The sequence below is a fragment of the Callorhinchus milii genome, unplaced genomic scaffold (genome assembly GCF_018977255.1).
Source record: "Callorhinchus milii isolate IMCB2004 unplaced genomic scaffold, IMCB_Cmil_1.0 Scaffold4, whole genome shotgun sequence".
Taxonomy (NCBI): Eukaryota; Metazoa; Chordata; class Chondrichthyes; order Chimaeriformes; family Callorhinchidae; genus Callorhinchus; species Callorhinchus milii.
In genome coordinates, this window is record NW_024704745.1 from 54,296,800 (window position 1) to 54,319,754 (window position 22,955).

Genomic DNA, 22,955 nt, shown 5'->3' on the forward strand with positions numbered 1-22,955 from the left:
CAGAACCAGTACTGAGCCCTAAAGCAGCACAACACAATGTTAAACTTTGCAGAATTTCTAAAACTAAATTCAAAATATTTACAAAATCTACAATGTTTTTTTTTAAAAAAAGTACAATTTAGAAATCTTGTACATGAGCTATAATTTGTTGCAAAGACTCAGTGTAGAATTTGAATGTGGGATCTCATACTGGAATATTGCAGTTTCCAAATGTCATGTTTTTTTTCAAAACAACAAAGGACAGTACAAATCTGGAAACAGTCACTCTTACAGTACAATACAAAAAGAATTGGCAAAACAGTTTTGGACACAAAAATATACATTACTAGACAAGTAATTCCTGAATTCTAGAGTAAACTTTCACAACACTTAAAACAAGTAACCTCATATTCTGTGAGGAGGTGGGGAAATTCCTAGGTTATGAGCTTATAATAAAATAATGGTTCCAGCTACTGCATCTGGTGTCAATAATCCATGGAGAGTTACAAAACTACAAATGGATTGCAAGGAGACGTGGTGCAGGACGTGGTCAACTTCACATTCTTATAAAATGTAAATGCGCATGGGATCATGCTGGAGTGAACAAAGTTGTACTGTTTTTTGAGGAGTTTTGTCAAGTTTAGTATGTGGGTAAATAGTTTGAATGACCAGCATGTTAAGTGAAAAGCAACCTGACAGGTGAGGTGGCATCAAATGTAAGTGACGCTGTATCAAATTTGAGGCCAGACTGACTGGAAGTTGTGCAAAGATTGATGAGCAAAGTCTGACAACCAGCTTTTTCAAATCGGCTACTGAGAGACAGGAATATATCTCTCCAGCTCAAAGTTGTTCTACTAGCAACTGACTGAAGCAGTTTCCTTTTTTGTATCAGCACCAATGCAGTTAGCAGCTTCACTCTACTCAGGAAAATCCTCAGCAACAAACGTAACGATTGCTTTATTCAAACAACCTTAATATAAATACATAAAATACATTTCTGAGTCCAACACCTCCAGTATGCAGTCTCTATCTTGCTGCCTCAATCCAGTAAACTAGGTTTATTAATCTGCATTCTACTCACATGCACACTCACCATGCAGACCAAAATAACAATTGTACAAACTTTAATAAAAGGTAAGAAACAAGTTAATAACAAACAACAGGAGCCTGCACACATATTGTTCTTTCTTCCAAGTAACAAAACAATTCAACTGGAAGGACAACACAATGTAACATCTAATCGCACATCTGACCTCCAACAAATCCGCAGCTTGCTTTGTACAGCTGTTCAATGTCTGGTGTTTGGATATTTCCTGTTTCAACAGTTTGAACTACTGATCTGAGACTCGATAAGTCTTTGGCGTACGTTCATGTTCTCTTCCCTCTCCTCATCAGCAGATCTGGTCCCGTCTTCTACCGAATCCGGTTTAGTTCTCGCAACTGAAAACAATATTTCAAAAAGATCCATTTACGAATAGGTTACTTTTGAGCAATTCACCACAGTGTTATATCAGATATTGTGGTGAAAGAAAAATCAGGTAAAAGAATTGAACACTTGAGAAGGAAGCCAACAATCCTATAGATTAAATAGTTGCAAAAGCATGAAATATCATAAAATAGGAACTGACAGTAGTTTGACACAGACTAGTTGGCCTCTTTCTGTGCTATATCATTCTATGTAATATGATCAGTGAGAAAAATGTCCCAAAATGCAGTGCATAACATAATGTGGATTGTTGGAGGTATGCCCTTCATATGAGATGTTAAACTTGCCCACAAAATATACAGTCAATTCACTTTACAGTATATTTTGTGAAGCCCTTTGAGACGTCTCAAAGATGTGATAAGCGCTTTATCAAATGCAAGGATTATTATTATTATTGTAAGATTATTGGTGATGCTTAATGTTTTTTAAGGCTTTTACTTAATCTTTATATACGTTTAGAATGTAACCTACCTATAATCCCTTAATAAGGTTTGTTTGATTTAATGACTAGCTTAGCAGTCGTTATAAGTAGCTTTGCTGGACCAGTTGAGGTCAGCTTCTGATTACATTTCATATTTTCCTAGGAAAATGTTCACTCCTTTGAGATAATGAGAAATCAGGTGCTTGAGTATAGATGTAAGAAGAATGGACCACAGAAAGAAAAGGCTGCAGCCTTAGGCATCTGGCTCTCTTAAAACTGAGAAACAAGCAGGCTGTGGAAGTTGTCCATATCTCTCTTTCTCTTTTTCCAAAGCAGCCTGCGTAGAGAGGGGGCTATCTCTGTGACAAGGGGAGATGGAGTTAGAAACATATAAAAGATGTAACTTTGGAATAGTTGGAATCATTGTAGGAGGAACAGTTGTGAGGCAGCTAGTGGTCAGCGACATCCCAAATAGAATGGGGTAATATCGGTTTTGTTGAATCTTAACTGTTTTAACGTAACTTCACAAAATAATAATTGTATGTGTTAACCTTTGAATTGTGTATATTAAAAGATTTGGAATCTACACCACTATATTGGGTAAAGTCTCTTTCTGGTGAACCTTACATTATTAAACTGACTTCAGGCAGATTAGAGATCCCAAAGCACTTTTCTGAAGAACAGAGAACTTTCCCGATATTTAGGCCAATATTTTTCCCTGATTAAAAGTCCCAGTGCCTCTCCCACACCGGAAAAAATAAACTGATTATTTGTCCATCTCATTGTGGTTTGAGAGACGCCACTGCCTCACTTGAGCTATCACATTTGCCTACAAAGCACTCACTGCACTTCAAAGAAACTCATTATGGGAGGTGCTTTGTTGTTTCAATGTGGTAAACTGGACTATCAAAAGCAAGTTGTAGTGAAAAAAGATTAACTGATTTCCTCTCAGTACAACTACACAAACTTTATTGTTTGGACAGGATGGTTGCTGTAACTAAAGGCAGTAGGTTCCAAGAGAGAGGTGGGCAAAGAAGGTTGTTCGGCCTATTTGATCTCATCATCTAGAATGCCAGTGCAGAAACTGTTTAATGCCTCATACTCCTTGACAGTTGATAATTAAGCAGTCTAATTTTCATTCAAAAGATCTTTCAATGCGAGAACAAGATGGAAGCTGTGAAATGTAAAATGATCCTTCCATTTGCAACATCAAATTGTTTCTTTAATGAGGCAGGTATCCTACCCACAATCACCCTTTCTTGTGACAAAAAGGTAGCACCTGAGATGTCACAAGAGAGTATCAGCTGAAAATCATCCTTCAGCCCATTGAATCTCATGCTTCCATGAAATCCACCCTACTATCCTCCACAATCAAGCTGGCTTCTAAATGAGTCCAGCATTCTGGCTTCAACCACCCTTCATGTAAACAAAACGCAAAATACTGCAGATGCTGGAAATCTGAAAACAAGAACGACCTGTCATGGACCCGAAATGTTGACTCACTTTCCTTTCTCCATAGATGCTGCCTGACCTGCTGAGTGTTCCCAGCAACTTCTGTTTCTGTTTTCACCCTTCTTGTAATCTGTTCCAGTTGTCAGTGCACTTCTGCCTAAAGATATACTTCCTGGCATCTGTCTTGAACTTGCTCTTCTAAATCCTAAACGTAGAACCATAGATATAGACTTGATTGAACCATTCAAAAGATATAGACATAAGAACATAAGAATTAGGAGCAGGAGTAGGCCATTCGGCACCTCAAGCCTGCCCCGCTATTCGATAAGATCATGGCTGATCTTCTGACCTAACTCTAATTACCTGCCCTATCCCCATGTCCCCTAATCCCTCTATTTTCAAAAAATCTGTCAATCCCAGTCTTGAATATGTTCAAGGACTGAGCATCTACAGCCTTTTGGTTGTAGAGAATTCCATAAATTCACTAGTCACATCCTGTCAATTCGAGAATGACCCGTTTATCCCTACTCTCTGTTTTCTACCCGTTAGCCACTCTTCAATCCATGCTAATATGTACCCATTAATCCCGTGGGCCTTAATCTTGTGCAATAGCCTTTTGTGTGGCACTTTGTCAAATTCCTTCTTAAAATCTAAATATACTACATCTACTGGTTCCCCACTATCTAACCTGCTAGATACATCTTCAAAATACTCTAAAAGATTAGTTAAGCATGACTTCCCTTCTGTAAAACCATGTTGACTCTGCCTAATCTTGTTATGGTCTTCCAGGAATCCCATAACGACATCCTTAATTAAGGACTCGAAAATTTTCCCAACCACTGATGTCAGACTAATTGGCCTATAGTTCCCCATCTTTTCTCTCCCACCCTTCTTAAATAGTGGTGTTATGTTTGCAATCTTCTAATCAATGGGAACCATTCCAGAATCCAGAGAATTTTGGAAGATCAAAGACAAGCCATCCACAATCTCAGTAGCCACCTCTTTTAAAACCCTAGGATGTAGGCCATCAGGTCCAGGAGATTTATCAGTTTTAAGACCTGACAATTTACCTAAAACCATTTCTTTACTAATATTAATTTCCCCAAGTTGCTCGCTAACATTGTCTTCTTGGTTCCCCTCTATTCTTGGTAGGTTTTCAGTGTCTTCTAAGGTGAAGACAGTAGCAAAGTACTTAGATTCATAGAACGTTATGGCACAGAAGGAGGCCATTTGGCCCATCGAGTCTGTGCCGGCTCTTTGACAGAGCAAGTCACTTTCACTTACCCCAATCACCAGCTTTCTCCCCATAACCCTGCAAACCCGTCTTCCCCAGATACCTATCCAGTTCTCTCTTAAAAGCTGTTATCGAATTGGACTTCACTACCCTTTCAGGCAGATCATTCCAAATTCCAAAACTCGCTGAGTGAAAAAATTTCTTCTAACCTCCCCTCTGCTTCTTTTGGTAGATCTTAAGACTATGACCACAGGTCACAGACACAGCTACCAGCGGAAACAGCTTTTCCTTATCTAGTTTAATGACGCTGCTATGTCTTTGTCCCCTACTGTAATTCCCCCCATCTCTGCCTCTAATGGACCCACATTTACTTTTGACAGCCTTACTCTTTATATATTTGTAAAAACTCTTACAGTCTGTCTTTATGTTCCTCCCTAGTTTGCCCTTATATTCCATTTTCTCCCTCTTAATCACATTTTTGGTTCTCCTTTGTTGATCCCTAAAGTTCTCCCAATCCTCGGGTTTACTAATCATCTTAGCTGTTTTACAGTCTTCTTCCTTTAACTTTATACTTTCCCTAACTGCTCTAGTTAGCCACGGTTGGGTCATCTTTCCTGTGGCATTCTTATTCCTCAAAGGAATACATGCTCGCTGGGAATTTTGCACTATCTCATTAAACGTCTGCCATTACTGGTCTGCTGTCAAATCCTTAAGTCTAATTTCCCAGTTTATTTTAGCTAAATCCTCTCTCACACCAGCAAAGTTGGCTCTACTTAAATTTAAGACCTTTGCTTCGGACTTAACTACTTCCTCTCTAACTTAATGCTAAATTCCATCATATTATGATCACTTTGCCCTAGAGGAGCCTTAATTTCCAGTTTGATCAGCCCTGCTTCATTGCACAAAACAAGGTCTAATATGGCCTGTTCCCTGGTTGGCTCCTTGGCATACTGATCTAGATAATTATCCCAATACATTCTATAAACTCTTCCTCTATCTTACTTTTCCCAATTTGGTTGTCCCAATCTATGTGCAGATTAAAATCACCCACAATTAATGTTTTTCCTTTGCTACATACTCCACTAATTTCCTGATTTATACCTTGAGAGATACTGTGACTGTTGCTCGGGGGTCTATAAACTACTCCCACTAGAGGCTTCTGCCCCTTGTTGTTACGTACTTCTACCCATACTGACTCTACTTCCTGCTTTTCTGATTTAAAATCTTTCCTCTCTACTGTTTTTATCCCCCCTCCGCATTTACCACAATGCTTATCTTTTCTATACACCACGTACCCTGGAATATTTAGCTCCCACCCTTGATCTCCCTGTACCCATGTCTCGGTGATGGCTATCATAACCATTTGTTTCTATTTGTGCAGTTAGTTCATCTATTTTGTTTCGAATGCTTCGCGCATTCAGATATAGCGCCCTTAATTCTGACTTCAGGTTTTAGTCCTATTCACCAATACCCTATCCCTAGGTTTCTTTTCCCCACTTGACACACTTTGCTCATCTCCCTCGTTAATCTGCTCTCCCACTTTCATCGGTCCAATTTTACTTGTGACGGATTACATGTGATTGATTTTACCCCCCCACCCCTCAGTAGTTTAAAGCCCTGTCTACCTCCTTATTTATTCGTGTCCCCAGGACATTTGTCCCAGCCCTGTTTAGATGGAGTCCATTCCTTTGGAATAGCTCCTGTCTCCCCCAATACTGGGGCCAGTGGCCCTTAAAGTGAAACCCCTGCCCTCCGCACCACTCTTTTAGCCAGGTATTCAGTTCTTTAATTTTTTTTTGCCTGTACCAATTTTCCCCTGGCCCAGGTAATAATCCTGATATTAATACCTTCGAAGTTCTACTCTTTAGCTTAACTCCCAATTCCCGGAACTTGCTCGTCAACTCGTCCCTACCGGTCCTACCTACATCATTGGTATGTGAATCATAACAACTGGATCCACGCCCTCCTGCTTCAAATTTTTCTCCAGCTCAGAAGTGACGTCCTTCACCCTGGCCCCGGGAAGGCAACAGAGTCTTCTTGTCCCCCTGCTACGGCTGCAGAAAAGTGCGTCAGTCTTCCTGACTGTCTCATCCCCAATCACCACTATATGCCTTTTGACTATTCCCCTTTGTGTGGCCTCCTGTATAGAGGTGTTGGGGTAAGTTTGCCCATCTTCATCACATGTTGTATGTGGGAGTTGATGGAGGGCAACCTGAACCGGACGACTTCATAGACATTTGTTAAGCAAGAATATTAAAGAATATGAAAAAAGATAGGGAAAAGAAATTAAGGAGTTACTTATAGACTTAACGGTAGAGTAGGCCTGATGGGCTGAATAAAATATTAAAGTGTTTCATAGGATTCACTATAAGGTGCAGACACTGTATTTTGTAGGGAATCAATTTTGCACACGAAATGTGTGTGTGCTTATGACTAAAAAACTTCCCTCACGGCATTTCATCTGCCTGTTACCAGATCCCTGGTAAACTGCAGCATACACTTTGTTCTCAAAGCCCGAAATCTAGAATCCTTTTCAACCTCTGGTTGCAACACTGTATCATTCAGTACTCTAGACTGCTTCAAATCACCGTACTGTGCAAAAAATCTATTTGTACGGTAACTGCGGAAAGTGGTTATTTTTCGCATAACACTAGACAATAGATATTAATGAAGAGTTAGTACAGATTTAACTCTCACTGTATTTTTCATCAATTTACAAATACATGCATTTCAGGCACAGAGCCTTTCTCCTGTAACTTTCTTATTTGTATATGAAACTTTATGCAAAGGTAAACAAAACATTGCATTAAATCGATGCTGTGTTAGCTGAGCTGCGCCAGTAGTAGAGAAACTATAATTAGATTCAGTTCTCCAGCTCTAAGAAGGTGCAAAATATTCATCCAGGATTTCTGCTCCTAAATGTCAATCAGCGTGTCCTACAGAAAAGTGCCATTGAGTGGTCATCAGATGAGGACTGGATTGAGCTCAACTGTGATATTTCTTGGGAGTAAAATATGATGCCGACAGAGAGATCTCATAGATTGACTAGTGCTTGCAGAGTTTTAATCCAGCAGGCATCAGAGCCAAGAGGAAATCACTGGAACATTAGAAAGTATAAAGACTTTCAACTTCCGTAGCTTTCTAGTTTCCTCTTTGTTCTGTTATTAAACGTTTTCTATCTAAGTGTAGCTTAATTATACCCGTTATCTGGAGCAAGATGCAGATGTTATTTTGGTCAGCTTACATCTCACCTACAGATAGAAATTCCTGCGTATTGCAATAGAATGTGCACTCTCTCCCTAAGGAATACATCCTGCTTACCTTATTTCAGAGAGTATGAGGCGCAGGCTGGAAAGAGCCAAGGCTTAGAGACCCCAGAGTTGGCATTGGGGTACTGCTGGAGTTTAAGAGACATTAAACGACTCCTGCACTGGTATTCTGGAAGGATGTGACCGAATGAGCTGAAAGGCTCTCTTTCATCTGCACTTTTCTTGCAATTCTCTTGTGAATAAATACAGATACTGGAATATGAATTAAAACGTGGAGGGGTAGTTTAATACAGTTTACACCAGGAGATTCTGACCCCATATAATAAATGAAAGAACTGTAATCGGTGGCAGTCATGGAACTAGTAACACTGCAGTTCTCCCAAGACTCCAGCAATTGAATAAAATAATTGGTTTCAAGTGGAACGCCCACATGTTACACTTGAGGCCAGCAAAGGAAATACAGCCAACAAGTGAAGAGCATAACAATTCCTTTAAGTAGGATGTTCATTGAGGTAGAATAGAACAGTTAGTGGTTATGTCCTTGAAGACAAGGTGAGAGCAGGTACAGTAAAGTACCTCATTGCACCCTCCACCCCACACCCAGAAAGCTTCTATCTTGTAAAACATCTTGTAAACCATTAGTGCTATTTTCTTTCCCCACAGAGACCTGCCGTTTCAGATCTCCACAGTCTGAGCAGTGGCCACTCATCTGACATCAGTCACGAGACCCATCAGCAAGCAGCTCTGTAAGAAATCATGCAGATCGAGGTCTCTTCTTGTCCTTGGTGCTGAGCAGGGAAATGTCTGTGCCAGTTGACTGTTGCCGAGTTGAAACAGTGGGTCTCTGCGGAAGGGAAAATAACACTACATTTTAAATATCTCAGTCCTATAAGGTGGGAGACTTTATTTTCTTTTATATGTAAAAAAAGCTTATCTAGATGAGATGATGGATGATCCATTACATTGAAAATACTCTCCCTATGTGTACTGTAGGTAGAGGGGAATCCTTTACACTGAAGGCATTCTACCCACATATACAATAAAAATCAGATGCAATTGGCAGTAGGCAGATGGTTCATCTACCCCTCACTACACTCACTTCCTGATCCGAGCTGCTCCTCCTTGTGGAAGGATGGAGTCATAAGCTGTTGTTACTTACATTATTGGAGTACCTGTGGAGAGAGGGAGACCCACGGCAGGTCCCTGAGAGACTAGGAAATCAACGTACATAGAATGTTACAGTCCTAGAAAAACAGGCAATTTAGTCCATCAAGTCAGTGGCAGTATTTTTCGTCCAAATCAGGCAATCTAATCCCACTCTATCGTTTGCTCGTGTGCCCTTTATATGATCTTCAAGCATTTATCTATGCCAGGCGTTGAATCTAAAACTAGATAGTACAGTGTATAAACAGTGTATTATTCTTAAGTCAAAGATGGAGAACGGAATAGGCCTGAAAATACACCGTAAATTTTTGTCTTTTAATTTGTATTTTTATTTAATAATAATCCTTGCACTTGATGCAGTGCCTAAAACATCAAGACGTCTCAGAGAGCTCCACAGAGTTTCTATAAAATGTAATTACTGTATAGTTGTAGGTGAATGTGGCAGCCAATTTGGGCATAGCACAAAAACACAAAGCCAGTCAGACTCCTTCCTGTAAATAAGGAAGACAGAACTTGTATTTTAAGTACTTCAAAAGCACTCTGCAGAAATTATTGTCAAGTGAAAAGACTGTTTTTTGTAGGCAAATACGGGAGCCATTTTCTATACATCAAAGTTCCACAAACAAACAACAACAACAAAAATTACATTTGTATAGCGCTTTTCACATTGGGAGGACTTCTCAAGGCGCTGGACAGACAGAGGTACGGATCCGAGATGGGGATTGGGGTTAGGGAGGGTAGAGGGCAAGGAGAAGCAGAGAGATCAAAAGCACGGTTGAAGAGGAAGGTCTTGAGATGGGTCTTGAAGGTAGCAAGGGAGGGGGTGAGTTGGAGGGACTGCGGGATGGAGCTCCAGAGAGTGGAGGCAGAGTGGCAGAAGGACCGCCCGCCAATCGTGGAGTGAGCGAGGCGGGGGATGTGAAACAGGCTGAAGCCCTCTGAGCAGAGGGAGTGAACAGGGTGGTAGGGGGTTAGGAGGTCGGAGACTGTGGAGGGCTTTGAAGGTGAGGACCAGGATCTTGAACTGTATCCTCTGTGTGAGCGGAAGCCAGTGGAGTTGGGCAAGAATGGGGGGTGATAGTGTCGCAGAGCCTGGTGCGGGAGAGGACACGGGCTGCAACGGTCTGGATGATCTGCAGCCTGTGGAGGGAGGAGTTGGAGAGGCAGACAAGCAATGAGTTTGCATAGTCGAGCCTCAATGTAATGAAGGTGTGTATGAAGGTTTCGACGGCCTGTGGTGTGAGACAGTGTCGGAGCCGAGCAACGTTGCAGAGGTGGGAGAAGGCAGAACGGTCATGGCGCAGATGTGGGGTAGGAAGGATAGTTGAGGGTCAAACAAGACCCCAAGGTTCCAGACTGGCTTAGTAAGATGGAGTGTGCAACCATGGATGGCGATGCTGTCAGTGCCTGAGGTGAGGCGACGCTGACGGGAGCCAATCAGGAGAGCCTCGGTCTTGTTCATACAACAATAAGATTCCATTTATAGAGCGCCTTTCACGTCGGGAGGACGTCCCAAGGCGCTGTACAGTTGGGTCAGGACCGGAGCAGGGGGGAAATGGTCAGGGTGAGGGGAGGGAAGGGAGAGAGCGAGGAGGGGGTAGAGAGTCGAGAGGGGAGCTGAAGGCACGGTCAAAGAGAAAGGTCTTAAGACTGGCCTTGAAGGAGGAAAGGGAGGAAGCGGCGAAGGCACTGGGGGATAGAGTTCCAGAGCCTCGGGGCTGAGAGGCTGAAGGCCCGGCCACCGATGGTAGGGCGGTTGGGGCGTGGGATGTGGAGCAGACCGGAGCCGGAGGAACGGAGGGTACGGGCAGGTAGGTAGGGGGATAGTAGGTCAGAGAGGTATGAGGGAGCAAGGCCGTGAATGGTCTTGTAGGTGAGGATGAGGTAGACTGTTACCGCACAGAAGGAGGCCATTCGGCCCATCGAGTCTGTGCCGGCTCTTTGACAGAGCAACTGACTTTTATTAACCCCACTCACCAGCTTTCTCCCCATAACCCTGCAAACCTGTCTTCCCCAGATATCTATCCAGTTCTCTCTTAAAAGCTGTTATCAAATCGGACTTCACTACCCTTTCAGGCAGATCATTCCAAATTCCAACAACTCGCTGAGTGAAAACATTTCTTCTAACCTCCCCTCTGCTTCTTTTGGTAGATATCTTAAGACTGTGACCACGAGTCACAGACACACCTACCAGTGGAAACAGCTTTTCCTTATCTAGCCTGTCGAAACCTTTCATGATCTTGAAGACGTTTATCAGGTCCCCGCGTAACCTTCTCTGCTCTAATGGGAAAAGTCCTAACTTTTCCAGCATGTCCTCATAGTTAAGCTTCCCCATTCCTGGTTGATGTTCCACTGAAGAAAGTTAGCTCTCATCCACAACAGACATTCAGTCAGGACAGCAGTGGTCTTGGAGTCAAGGGTGGAGGCAGAGAGGTAGTGTTGGGTGTCATCCACATATATGTGGAAGTTAATCCCATGTCTGTGGATGATGTCACCATGAGGAAGCAACATGAGATGAATGTTGAATATTCAGAGGACTATTAGTTAGGATATATACTAGTGAAGAAAGTAGTGGGTACTATGTACTGTATTAGTATAGTAATTGTCCTTCCTCCCCCACATCCGGTCCCTTACCAGCACCGCCTTTTTCCACCTCCGTCGCATCTCCCGTCTCCGCCAATACTTCTCCCCAAAAGCTGCTGAAACTCTGGTCCATGCCTTTGTCACCTCTCAGCTGGACTACTCCAACGCCCTTCTCGCCGGTCTCCCATCCACCACCATCCATAAAATCCAACTCATTCAGAACTCTGCCGCCCGCATTCTCACCCACACGAAACTCCGCTCCCCAATCACCCCAGTCCTTGCCAGACTGCACTGGCTGCCTGTCCCAGAGAGGATTGATTTCAAGATCCTCCTCGTATTCAAGTCCCTGCACTCCTCTGCACCCCCCGACCTCTCTGACCTCCTCTCTCCTCAAAACAGCACCTGTTGCCTTCGTTCCTCCAGGTCTGGCCTCCTTCTTGTCCCCCGAGTCCTCCGCTCCACCCTCGGTGGTTGTGCCTTCAGCCACTATGCCCCAGGGCTCTGGAACTGCCTTCCTCACTCCCTTTGTCTCGCTCCCTCCCTTTCTTTTCGACCGCGTCTTTGGTCACCTTCCCCCCACCCTCCCCCTGGCTCGGTCCTGGGATCTGAAACTGTAAAGCGCTCTGAGTCGCCGTCCAGCGTGGAGGGCGCTATATAAATCCAAGCTGTTGTTGTTATATTAAAGCAAAAATATAGGAAAAAAATTGAAGTGTAACTTATTTATCGCTGTTTCTTGTAGAAGCATCTTGAATAAAATATACTCCCTCCAAAGTGATTCTTCTTTATCGGCCTCCATAAACTAGTTTTACTTCTGTGAGTGAATAATATACATGATTATTGTTTCTAGTCTGAACTATTCATTGGTTATTAAAGGGGAATAAAAATCCCAAGTAGAAAAACAACTACAATTTAAAAAAAATTATATTTATTGCCGATGACAATTTCGGACAACCAAATTTAAATTGTGCTTGGTTTTGAGATGTGGAAATGTGTTATTGTTTTTCATTACAAAAATATTCAATGTTTCCAAAGCAACCCATTTGTATGAAGGAATGTAAGTGGAAATTCTTGAAGAGCGACATGGTAGAGATAAGAATTAAGTTGGTCACAGTGTGGCATAGCTCTCGCTCTGGTGACATGGTCAGGTGATGCTACAATGGCAATAGGTCCTCATGTAGGACATATAGACTCTGGTTCAACCCATCACCACAAACATAAAGCCATCAAGTATAAGTAAATAATAAAATAGCATACAGGTCACTTGTTGACTGTTGATGACACCAATGGATTTTCAGAAAGAAAGAGACCCATCGGAGTGTGTTAATTTATATCTTGTGATTGCATTTTCATAACATTCTCGATGGAAAGGTAAAAAATATAGAATTCTGACTGATAATAATAACCGTTGCATTTAACATAGCGCTTTTCACATCTTCTAGACGTCTCAAAGCGCTTCACAGAATAGACTGTAAAGTGAATTAACTGTATATTTGTGGGTGAAATGCGGCAACCATTTGCGCACAGCAGTGTCCCACAAACACTCGTGGATTTAAATGACCAATGTATTATTGGTTTTCTTTCTTGAGGGATTATTATCAGGCGTGTGGAGTAAGGTTTCACCCTGTCGGGAATCAAAACCAGGTCTCTTGCTTGCAAAGCAAGTGCTCTAACCACTGAACTATAGGACTCCACTGCACTGGATTGTGGAGTCCTGTAGCTCAGTGGTTAGAGCACTCGCTTTGCAAGCGAGACACCTGGGTTCAAATCCAGGCAGGGCGAAACCTTGGGCAAGTTTCCTTACTCTACAAGCCTAATAATCCCTCCAAAACAAAATAATAATAAATTGGTCATTTTCAATCGATGACTGTTTGTGGGATACTGCGGTGCGCAATTGGCTGCTGCGTTTCGCCCACAAATGTACGGTCAATTCACTTTACAGCCTATTCTGTGAAGCGCTTTGAGACGTCTAGAAGATGGGAAAAGCGCTATATCAAATGCAAGGATTATTACTATTATTATTCTATCAGAGCAGTCAGACCTGCTTCACAATTTTATATCATGTTGAAACAAGTGATCACACTGTCCATAGAGTAGTTCAGATTAGGCCTTGCATCCCTTGGTGACTAGAATCATTTGTTACTAAAATTAGGAAATGCCTTCAAAGGAAATAAGCGACAGCTATCAATTATTAGTACCCAAGTCCGAGAAGTTGTACACTGGTTGAAAATGGAAGTCAATTGGACTGGCTTTGAAGCAAATCTTATATAAATATTTATACATCTATAAATACATATACGTAAGTATAAGTACAAATATAAGTAAGTTGCAGTCTAAGAAACGACTTTGACATTCTAAAATCTAAGTTACTCAAGTCTATTGTAAAATGTACATCAAAATCTGTCATTCATTGTAATAGATATTGGCTATGCAACCTTGCATCACTAAAATGTTGATCCTCCTGCTATCAACAAAACAGCAAGGCAGTCAATCCACGAGAGAATAAGGAGAAATCTGCTCCTGTCCTTTTTCACAGCTAGAGAGGTAATTACTCGCTGTAGGAAATTAAAAGGAGATTTATTTCAGGTTTATACAAAAAGTCTTACCTTTCATTTGGGCTGCATTCATATCTAGGTCTGTCTCTGACTTCTGCTCTGCTTTCTTAGCTTTATTCAAACCATCGACCACATCTGATTTGACTTGTCCAAGGGCAATTAGAGGCAACAATACATCCATTGCTTCAGCAATTCCCATGTCTTTTACGTGTTCCAATACTTTGAGGCATTTATGTGATTTTATTTCACTGACATTCTCTTCCAAAAATCGAAGGTACAGAGTCAAGTCATTCCACGATCCTTTGGACACCTTCATCACTTCAAACTGTGGCAGGAGATTATACACCTGAAGAAAAGTGGGGTTCCTTCTTAACGGAAAGAGCATGCTGTACACTGTGACTGGTACGAGTAGGATATACACGATAAAGTTGATGATGCTCAGCAGTTGAAAAATTCCAACAGAAATAAGTTTGCACTGGAAAAACTCTGGAATGCCGGTTTCATTTCCCAAAATGCCTGTTCTAATAGAGCATTTGAACTCATCAGTATGGTACGTCAGAGAGATGTAATAACCCAGGTAGCTGCAGGCTAGTATCAGGAAGATGAGAACCATTGCTTTGCGGGTCAAGTACACAATCAACAAGCTGCAGGAGTCTTCTTTTGATTTTAAATAACGCTCCACAACTGGAAATTGAAAGAAATTCTCTTTCTTCTCTCTAGAGCTAAATGAAAAAGACAGCTGTGTTAAAAAGTGAAGTGTTCTTTTCTATTCAGAATTCTAGGTGACCTGGTTGCTGATGATGTCACTTCTTGCATGCCTCGTCCACAGGAGCTTCTCGCACTAACAAATGGCTGTAATGGGTTATCGGGTCGCCACAATCATTTACTGTGCGATATACATGCACAAGAAGCTTCCTGCACATGTGCAGTGTGCAGGAAACGACTTTAGAAGTGACCTGACAATACAGCAAGTGGCCATTTTTAGCTTCCAGGAAGCCAGTCAGGCCATGTGCTGACACCAACAGCGGGTCCACATGGCATTTGCCTTATAACAGCGTTATAAGAATACGTAACAAAACTAAAACTGGAGTTTGAAGAATAGCCGATTGTAAAACGTACATATTAATAGTAAAATCCCTATTCATGCCTCTTTTTTACATCTTGACTCCACCGGGACTGGTCTCCTCCTTGTCCCCCGAGTCCTCCGCTCCACCACCGAAGGCTGTACCTTCAGCCACTACACGCTGAGGCTTTGGAACTTACTTCCTCATTCCCTTCGCCTCATCCCCTCTCTTCCTACTTTCAGGTCTCGGCTGAAGACCTTTCTTTTCAGCCGCCCCTTTGGTCACCTTCCTCCCCCTCCCCCTGGCTCAGCCCCGGGATCTGTTACTGTGAAGCGCTCTGAGATGCCTTCCGGTGTGGAGGGCGCTATATAAATCCAAGCTGTTATTGTTGTTGACTCTTTAAATGCAATTCTCTCTGGTCTCGCCAGTTCCATAACCCATAAAGTCAGTTGATATAAAACTCAAAAGTGCACCAAACTCCACATGTTCATCACCCTAGTCCTTGCCAAGCTCCACAGCCTCCCTGTCACCCAACAGATCAACTTCATGGTCCTGACCTTCAGTATTCAGTTATAAATGGCTTCATACCCTAGCACCTCTGTGATTTTCCTCTACCCCACTGTTCTTCTCATCCCACTCCACTCAGCTACATCATGCAATTCAGAAGGTTTTAGTTTTAATTCTGATTTATGTTGATTTAGTTGATCACTGCCAAGATGCCTCGATTGGCCTCTGCGCTCCTTGATTGGGAAATTAGGCAGAGTTCCTGCTCCTAATCACTATCCAGAGGCTTCTGTCAGAAGGTAATGTGTGTAGGTCATGTCCCTATGGTTGAATTCACTGCCTGTGCTCAAGAGTCATAGCTCACACATATATCATTGTCACTTGGAAAAGTACTGGAGGACAAATATTGCCAACTTAATGCAATTTCAGTTGAGGGAAAGAAGGATAAATGCTTTCAGCAGTCCTCTTGGGGCAAGAGTGGAAAAATTCAAATACATAAGTATATTTCAGCGTGGACATCAGTTTATAATTTTCTGAACAAATTTTTCTAACTTGTTCTAAGTTTATGACTCCTACCCTGCTCTCTTAGATGTCCAGTCACTATTAACTCATAATAAAATGAGCAATTCACAAAACAGATTGCCCATTGTGGTTGGACATCTGAATGCAAGTTAAACCTCTGACTAGTTTGTTGACCTTCATCTTACTGTAAACACATTCAGCAGATAGCCAAGTCCAAATCAAGGCACAAGCTGTAAACAATTCAGTCTTTCATTAAAGAAATGACTTGGAAGTACCGTGAGAAAAAGATTTAATTCTTCAGTAATTTCCCTGTGCTTTTCTTTTAAAATGAGCAAATAAAGGGTAAAAGGGATGTGAATTTAACGCAGAATCTGAGATAGTTTACAGCCCAAAAGAGGCTGTGGCCCTTCTTGTCCTGCTGCTTGCTCTCCCATACAGAATACACCAAATTATCTTCTTATTTCATTTAAAGGATAGTCCAGCAGGGAGATTACAGAATCGGTAAATATTTACCTGGTCAAAAAGGTGCAAAGGAGAACTTATTCCAGATCAAAAAAACATAAATAAATTGAAACTAATAATACGTTTAACATTATTCTACCAAAAGGGGATAAGGATTTCAACCCAAAAGAGGAAAGGTGAACAAATTAAGTACCTTACACAGGGAGTGGTGCATATATGGAGTGTAACACCCAGGAAGGCAATGGAAGCATTGGGTAACCTAACAATGAAAAAATAATTTAGGCAATGACACATAGACTGTTATTTTAGGCACATAGACCGCAAAAGTCATTTCCGGTCCTGGATTTTCCTACGCTATTTATTATGATAGAAAACTTGTAACAGTACTTGTGACCTGGTGGGAGAGTAAGCTGAAATATTTCAGTATTCTTTACCACTAGAGTATATGTTTATCCTACCTTTCATGTACCTCTTTGCTGGCCTCTAGTGACAGGAAACTGGTACTATAACATGAATCAGCCACCCACCTCATGAGAACTCAAATCTGTACTTGATTTCAAATGAGCAATTAATGACTATCCTCCTTGGGAGACCGTAGGGGTGGGTGGTGTTAGGGGAAGGAGGTAAGCAGGGTACAAGGTGGAGCTAAACTGGATACAAGGTGACATGCTTGGCAATGAAATGCTGGAAATGAGTCAATCCTCTGTGGGAACAACAAAATTACATTTGTATAGCGCTTTTCATTTGGGAGAATGTCTGAGTCCTGGTTGTCTGGTTCCTGTGCCGGGGTCTGCTGCTGATATCTTGGCAGGCAGTCTTCCCGTCCAGCTCCTGGGGTGGGAGCTGAGGGAGTATGGAAGGGAAAGATAACTGAAAACGCAGTCAAAGAGGTAGGTTTTGAGATGTGCCTTGAAAGAGGGGAGGGAAAGGAGTGAGTTGGAGGGATTCTGGGATTGAGTTCAAGAGAGCAGGGGCAGAAAGTCAAAACCTGACCACCAATGTTGCAGAGGGGTACATGAAGCTACAACGGGGTAGTGTGGCTGGGTCAGTAAGGTTCAAGTAGATCAGAGAGGTAGGCTGAGGCATGGCCATGGAGGGATTTAAAGGTGACAACGAGGATCTTGAAGTTAGTTTGTTGGGGGATGGAGAGCCCATAGAACCAAGAACGGATGGAGGTGATAGGCTCTCCTAGTGTGGGAGAGGACACAGACAACAGAGTTCTGAATAATCGGCAGCATGGTCAGGGTAGTCACGCCTGGAAGTGATAAATGCATTGCATAACTGCAAGGATTTATAACTTACAGGATATACAAATACTATCAGTGCTCTGTTTATCTACATACCTGCTTTGTTCACCACCAGTTCGGAAGCAGCTGTTAGCATCATAGCCACTGGTACTGACAATGTGCTGTGCTAGTCTGATTCCCCGGTTGTAGGCCTTATCAAGTTGCTCGATTATAAAAGTCAGATCACCGTAGAGCTGAGGTGCTGCTGTAAAACGCCAGAACAAGGCTGGAATATACATGAGGATCGCCACAAGCAGAAGGACATATGGAAAAATCTGTATAAAAAAAATGGCATTTTTGTATCAGCACAGTAAAATGCAAATCATAGAATCTTACAGCACAGGAGGCCATTCGGCACATCGTGCCTGTGCCAACTCTTTCAAAGAGCTACCAACTAGTCACTGGGTCCTATTTAAATTTGTGTTTATTGACTTACAAGCTTAGACACAACTGATCACAACTTTCTATAACTACGAAAAATCTTGTTCACAAAGCGATGATAGAGCTATGACAAAAGAGCCAATACTATGATCAAGTTAACAAGTCATACTCAGTCATTATACTTTACAATATATCCTGTGACGCTCTTTGAAACATTCTGTCAACATGAAAGATGCTATATCTAATACAAGGATTATTTTTTATGTGTCAGCCTGACTCAACAACAACAACAACAAGATTCCATTTATAGAGCGCCTTTCATGTCGGGAGAACGTCCCAAGGCGCTGGACAGTTGGGTCAGGACCCGAGCAGGGGGGAAATGGTCAGGGTGAGGGGAGGGAAGGGAGGGGGCGAGGAGTGGGTAGAGAGTCGAGAGGGGAGCTGAAGGCACGATCAAAGAGAAAGGTCTTGAGACCGGCCTTGAAGGAGGAAAGGGAGGAAGCAATGCGAAGGCACTGGGGGATGGAGTTCCAGAGCCTAGGGGCTAAGAGGCTGAAGGCCCGGCCACCGATGGTAGGGCGGTTGGGGTGGGGGATGTGGAGCAGACTGGAGCCAGAGGAACAGAGGGTACGGGCAGGTAGATAGGGGGATAGTAGGTCGGAGAGGTGGGAGGGAGCAAGGCCGTGAATGGCCTTGTAGGTGAGGATGAGGATTTTGAATTCGATCCTCTGGGGGATGGGGAGCCAGGGGAGGCGAGCGAGGGTGGGAGTGATGTGGTCGCGAAGCCTGGTGCGGGACAGTACACGAGCTGCAGAGTTCTGAATGACCTGCAGCTTGTGGAGGGAGGTGCCGGGAAGGCCGACGAGGAGAGAGTTCCCATAGTCCAGCCTTGAGGTGATAAAGGCGTGGACCAGAGTTTCAGAGGCGTGAGGGGTGAGGTAGTGCAGTAGTCTGGCGATGTTTCGGAGGTGATGGAAGGAGGTGCCAGTCGAACAGAACGCCGAGGTTCCTGACTGGCTTTGAGAGGTGGAGAGTGCAGCCTTGGTTGCCGATGCTGACTCAGTTGGTAGCACTCTTGCCTCTAACTCATAAAGTTGTGGGTTCAAGTTACATGCTGGGCCTTTGAGCTCATATAGTTTATATGAGTTTAGGCTGTTCATATAGTTTAGGTTGACACTCCAATACAGTACTGGGGGTATTCTGCATTGTTAGAGAATATTAAACCATGGTCCCACTTGCGTGTTCATGTGGACGTTAAAGATCCTATGGCATTACTTGAGAAGAGAAGGGAGTTTCTGGCCAATGATCCTCCAAATAAAATTGGTTGTTCATTTATGGTTGTTTGTCGGATCTTAACGTGGGCAAATTGCCTTCCATGTTCTCCGACAGAGTACAGTTATTCCATTTTACAGTAAAACCAGTGAAGCACTTTGAGACATCTCCTGATGTAAAATGCAAGGACTATTTTTAACATTTTATTACTTCTTTATTCTTTTGTAGAAATGGAAGTGGATGTTGGAGGGTTAACATTTCTTTGTTGTAATTGAATTAGGTGGAAAAGAAGAAAATACTTGGAGAAGGTCAGTGAAAAGAAACAAAAACATACCAATGAAATTAGTCAAATGGCATTTTATTTCCAGTTTAGCACCAACTGTAGTATTTACAGCATATTTTTGATGTCACAGTACTGAAATTAGTACTTTCCCAACTATTTACTAATTACACTTAAGTTTCTGTAATTACTGTGATACTACAGACTAGCCCTAATTGACCGAATTGAAATGTAAGCAGAATCAAACCCAAAGTGGTGCAACAAAATATCTTTATCTATGTTAAAGTGTAACATTACTTAAGTAGAATGTTGCCTCTAAAGTGCCAGATAATTACTGACATGATCTGAAGGCTTAAGCAGTCAGTGTAGTAAGATCGCTTCTTACACAACAAGGGGGAAGAGTTCCATAATGATTCGTTTGTAGTAGTAAAATTAAACATGGGAAACAAACCACCACAAAGTTTGGTCTTAGCAGAGGACAAACAAGACTCTCGTGCCCAAGTAACACGAGTTAAAGGTTGATGCAAATGCAAGGTTGAAACACAATCAGAAAGCTATTCCAATAAACGCATGTTACACAAAGCTGTCTCGCCCACTTCATTCAACACTGCACCTCAAAGATCATGCTAGCAGAATGGAGTTGTGCTTAGAGGTGAAACAAGTGGATCACACAGGCAACACTGAAACCACCTTCAGGTATATATGCTCCACAATAGTTTTCATCTATAAATAGTTCAAGTTTACTAAAAAAGGTTTTGAATGAGACTGAGAAAGGTATTTGGAAAAAAGACACGATGACAGTTCCAAAATGACAGGAACTTCCTTAAGGCAAAATTATTTCCAGTCAATCTCACAAGAATAAGATTATTCTTATGCACTAGGAGGTGTCAGCCTTCGTCAAAGTTACAAATGTCATTCTGTTCATTTGTGACCAGGGCTCTCTCTGTCTGCTCATGCTTCTCGATCTCTCTATTGCCTTCAACACTGTGGGTCACTCTATTCTTCTCTACTGCCTCTCCTCTCAGCTCCACCTTCATGGCTTGTGTCCTGACCCACACTAAACTTTGTGAACGGATCACCCCTATCCTTGCCCTGATTCACGGGGTTCCCATGTTCCAGAAGATAGAGTTCAAGATCCTTGTCCTCACATTTAAAGCCCTCCAAGCCCTTGCTCCTCCCTACCTTTGCGAACAATTAAAACGTCACCAACCGGTCCGCTGTCTCTGCTCTACAGGCAATAGCCTGCTCCACATCCTCCACCCTGCTGCCTTAAAGGCGGTTAAGTCTTCAGCCTTTCTGCCCCCACCCTCTGGAGCTCCACTCCATAGCCCCTCTGCCTTGCCCCCTCCCTTGCCTCCTTCAAGGTCCATCCTTTCCACCATACCTTCGGTCATCTTCCCTCCTCCATCTCCTTGCCCACCACCCCTCACTGATCCCAACCCGCAGCTCGAGTGCAAACGCCTCATTGTCCAGCACCTTGGGACATCCTCCCGACATGAAAGGTGCTATATAAATGCAACTTGGTGCTGTTCTCAAAAGTGTTGCTGGTTGGTTGGTAGAACTCTCATCTCTGAGTCAGAAGGTTCTGGGTTTGAGCTCTATTTCAGGCCTTTGATCTTACAGTCTAGGCGTACCTTCCAGTACAGTGCTGGGATGCGCTGTTTTGTGGAGTTTTGTTCTTCTAATGATAGGTTAAATTGAAACTGTCTTATCTTTCTGTTCAGGTAGATATTAAAGGTTGTCTAACACTAGTTCAATAGAAAGAATTTCTCCCGGCATCCTGGCCAACAATCCCCAGATCCAATTGGTCATTCAGTTCATGGTTGTTTGTTGGACATTGGTCTGCGCAAATAGGTTACCAAGTTCGTCTAGAAATATACAGTCACTACACTTTAAAGTAGCATCCTGAGAAGCATTTTACTGGTGTGATTTTTATGAATCCTACTGAACTTAAGCATTTTTTCACTCAAGCAACAAGACTCCACAAATCTATTCCATTTCCTCTTTTCTGTACTTGGTCAATGAACACTGATGGAAATTATAGGTCAGAAGGAAAAGCTCATTTCAGACTGAAATAATCACTTGATGAACAGAAGGAGGTAGGATTTCTCAAATTCCACCAATCGTGATGTAAAGGGGAAAAAAATACTATATGGACATAGAAGGTGGTTTTAGCTTGCGAGAGGGAGCAGTGGTAGGTATGAACCACAGTTAGCGGTGCTTCGTGAGGCCGGTTTTGTGAGGTTTAGGGTAGAGTGGAAGGCGGCAAAGTCAGAGGAGATAGGATACAAGGAATTGAGATGGAGGTTGAAATCGCCCAATATGAGCAGATATTTTGTGCAGAGGGACAGGGATGAGAGGAGAGGCAATATCCATGAGATATCTACTATCATAGTAGAACAGAAACTAAAATATAATTTATTGTCCAGTTCAGCTGATTGAGTGGTTCAGTCCCTCTGTTCATATATATATATATAGATATAGATTCCTTTGTGCTATTAGGGAAATGTTGAATACATGTAGTCGGGTGTGGTCGGCTATCAGGCCCTGTGCACATGGCTATCGGGGCCTTTGCAGTCTTTGTACTGTGACTGCCAATCTGAGCAGCAACAAACATAACTCTAACAATAGGAGTGAGTTCACAACACAATGGAAAGTTGGAGATTAAACACTGCTTTTGACACTACAAACTTGTGAAACAATTCCACTGTTCACATTTTAAGATTAAAGGACATACGTTGGTTGGGACGTCAACCCAACATGAAAGGCGCTATACAAATGTAATTTTGTTGTTGTTCTTTTGCCATCCCTGTTTACTGCAATCCAACAAACTCCCAAATAACAGTCAAACTACAGAACTATTATAATTGTGAATATGAGTGGCTTTATTACTCTTGTGACCTTAGAGCCCAATACCTTCTGCCTATATTGAGATTTTGAAATATGTAAGAAAACAAAATGCCACGGAAATTTTGACACATCTTTAAAGCTTGCAAGGTTTTTGTTATAGTCGAGTCACGTTGTTTTTTAAAAAACATTATTAC

General features: G+C 42.4%; 1 protein-coding gene across 3 annotated transcripts in view; it reads right to left on the reverse strand.

The window, feature by feature from the left end:
- Window positions 1-738: 738 nt before the first annotated feature.
- Window positions 739-22,955, reverse strand: part of panx1a (pannexin 1a) — a 37,562-nt gene continuing 15,345 nt past the window's right edge. The window contains exons 3-6 of one of the 3 annotated variants that reach the window (XR_006085037.1): window positions 18,036-18,253; window positions 14,192-14,862; window positions 8,509-8,685; window positions 1,359-1,419 (exon numbers count right to left, since the gene is read on the reverse strand). Coding sequence is in view for 2 of the 3 variants with exons in the window: in XM_042334517.1 (XP_042190451.1) it covers window positions 1,298-1,419; window positions 14,192-14,862; window positions 18,036-18,253 (1,011 nt within the window). In the remaining variant the exon portion in view is untranslated. Of the gene's footprint in view, window positions 1,420-8,101; window positions 8,686-14,191; window positions 14,863-18,035; window positions 18,254-22,955 lie in introns of those variants that run through there. The other 2 variants (XM_042334517.1, XM_042334518.1) reach the window with 2 other exon arrangements.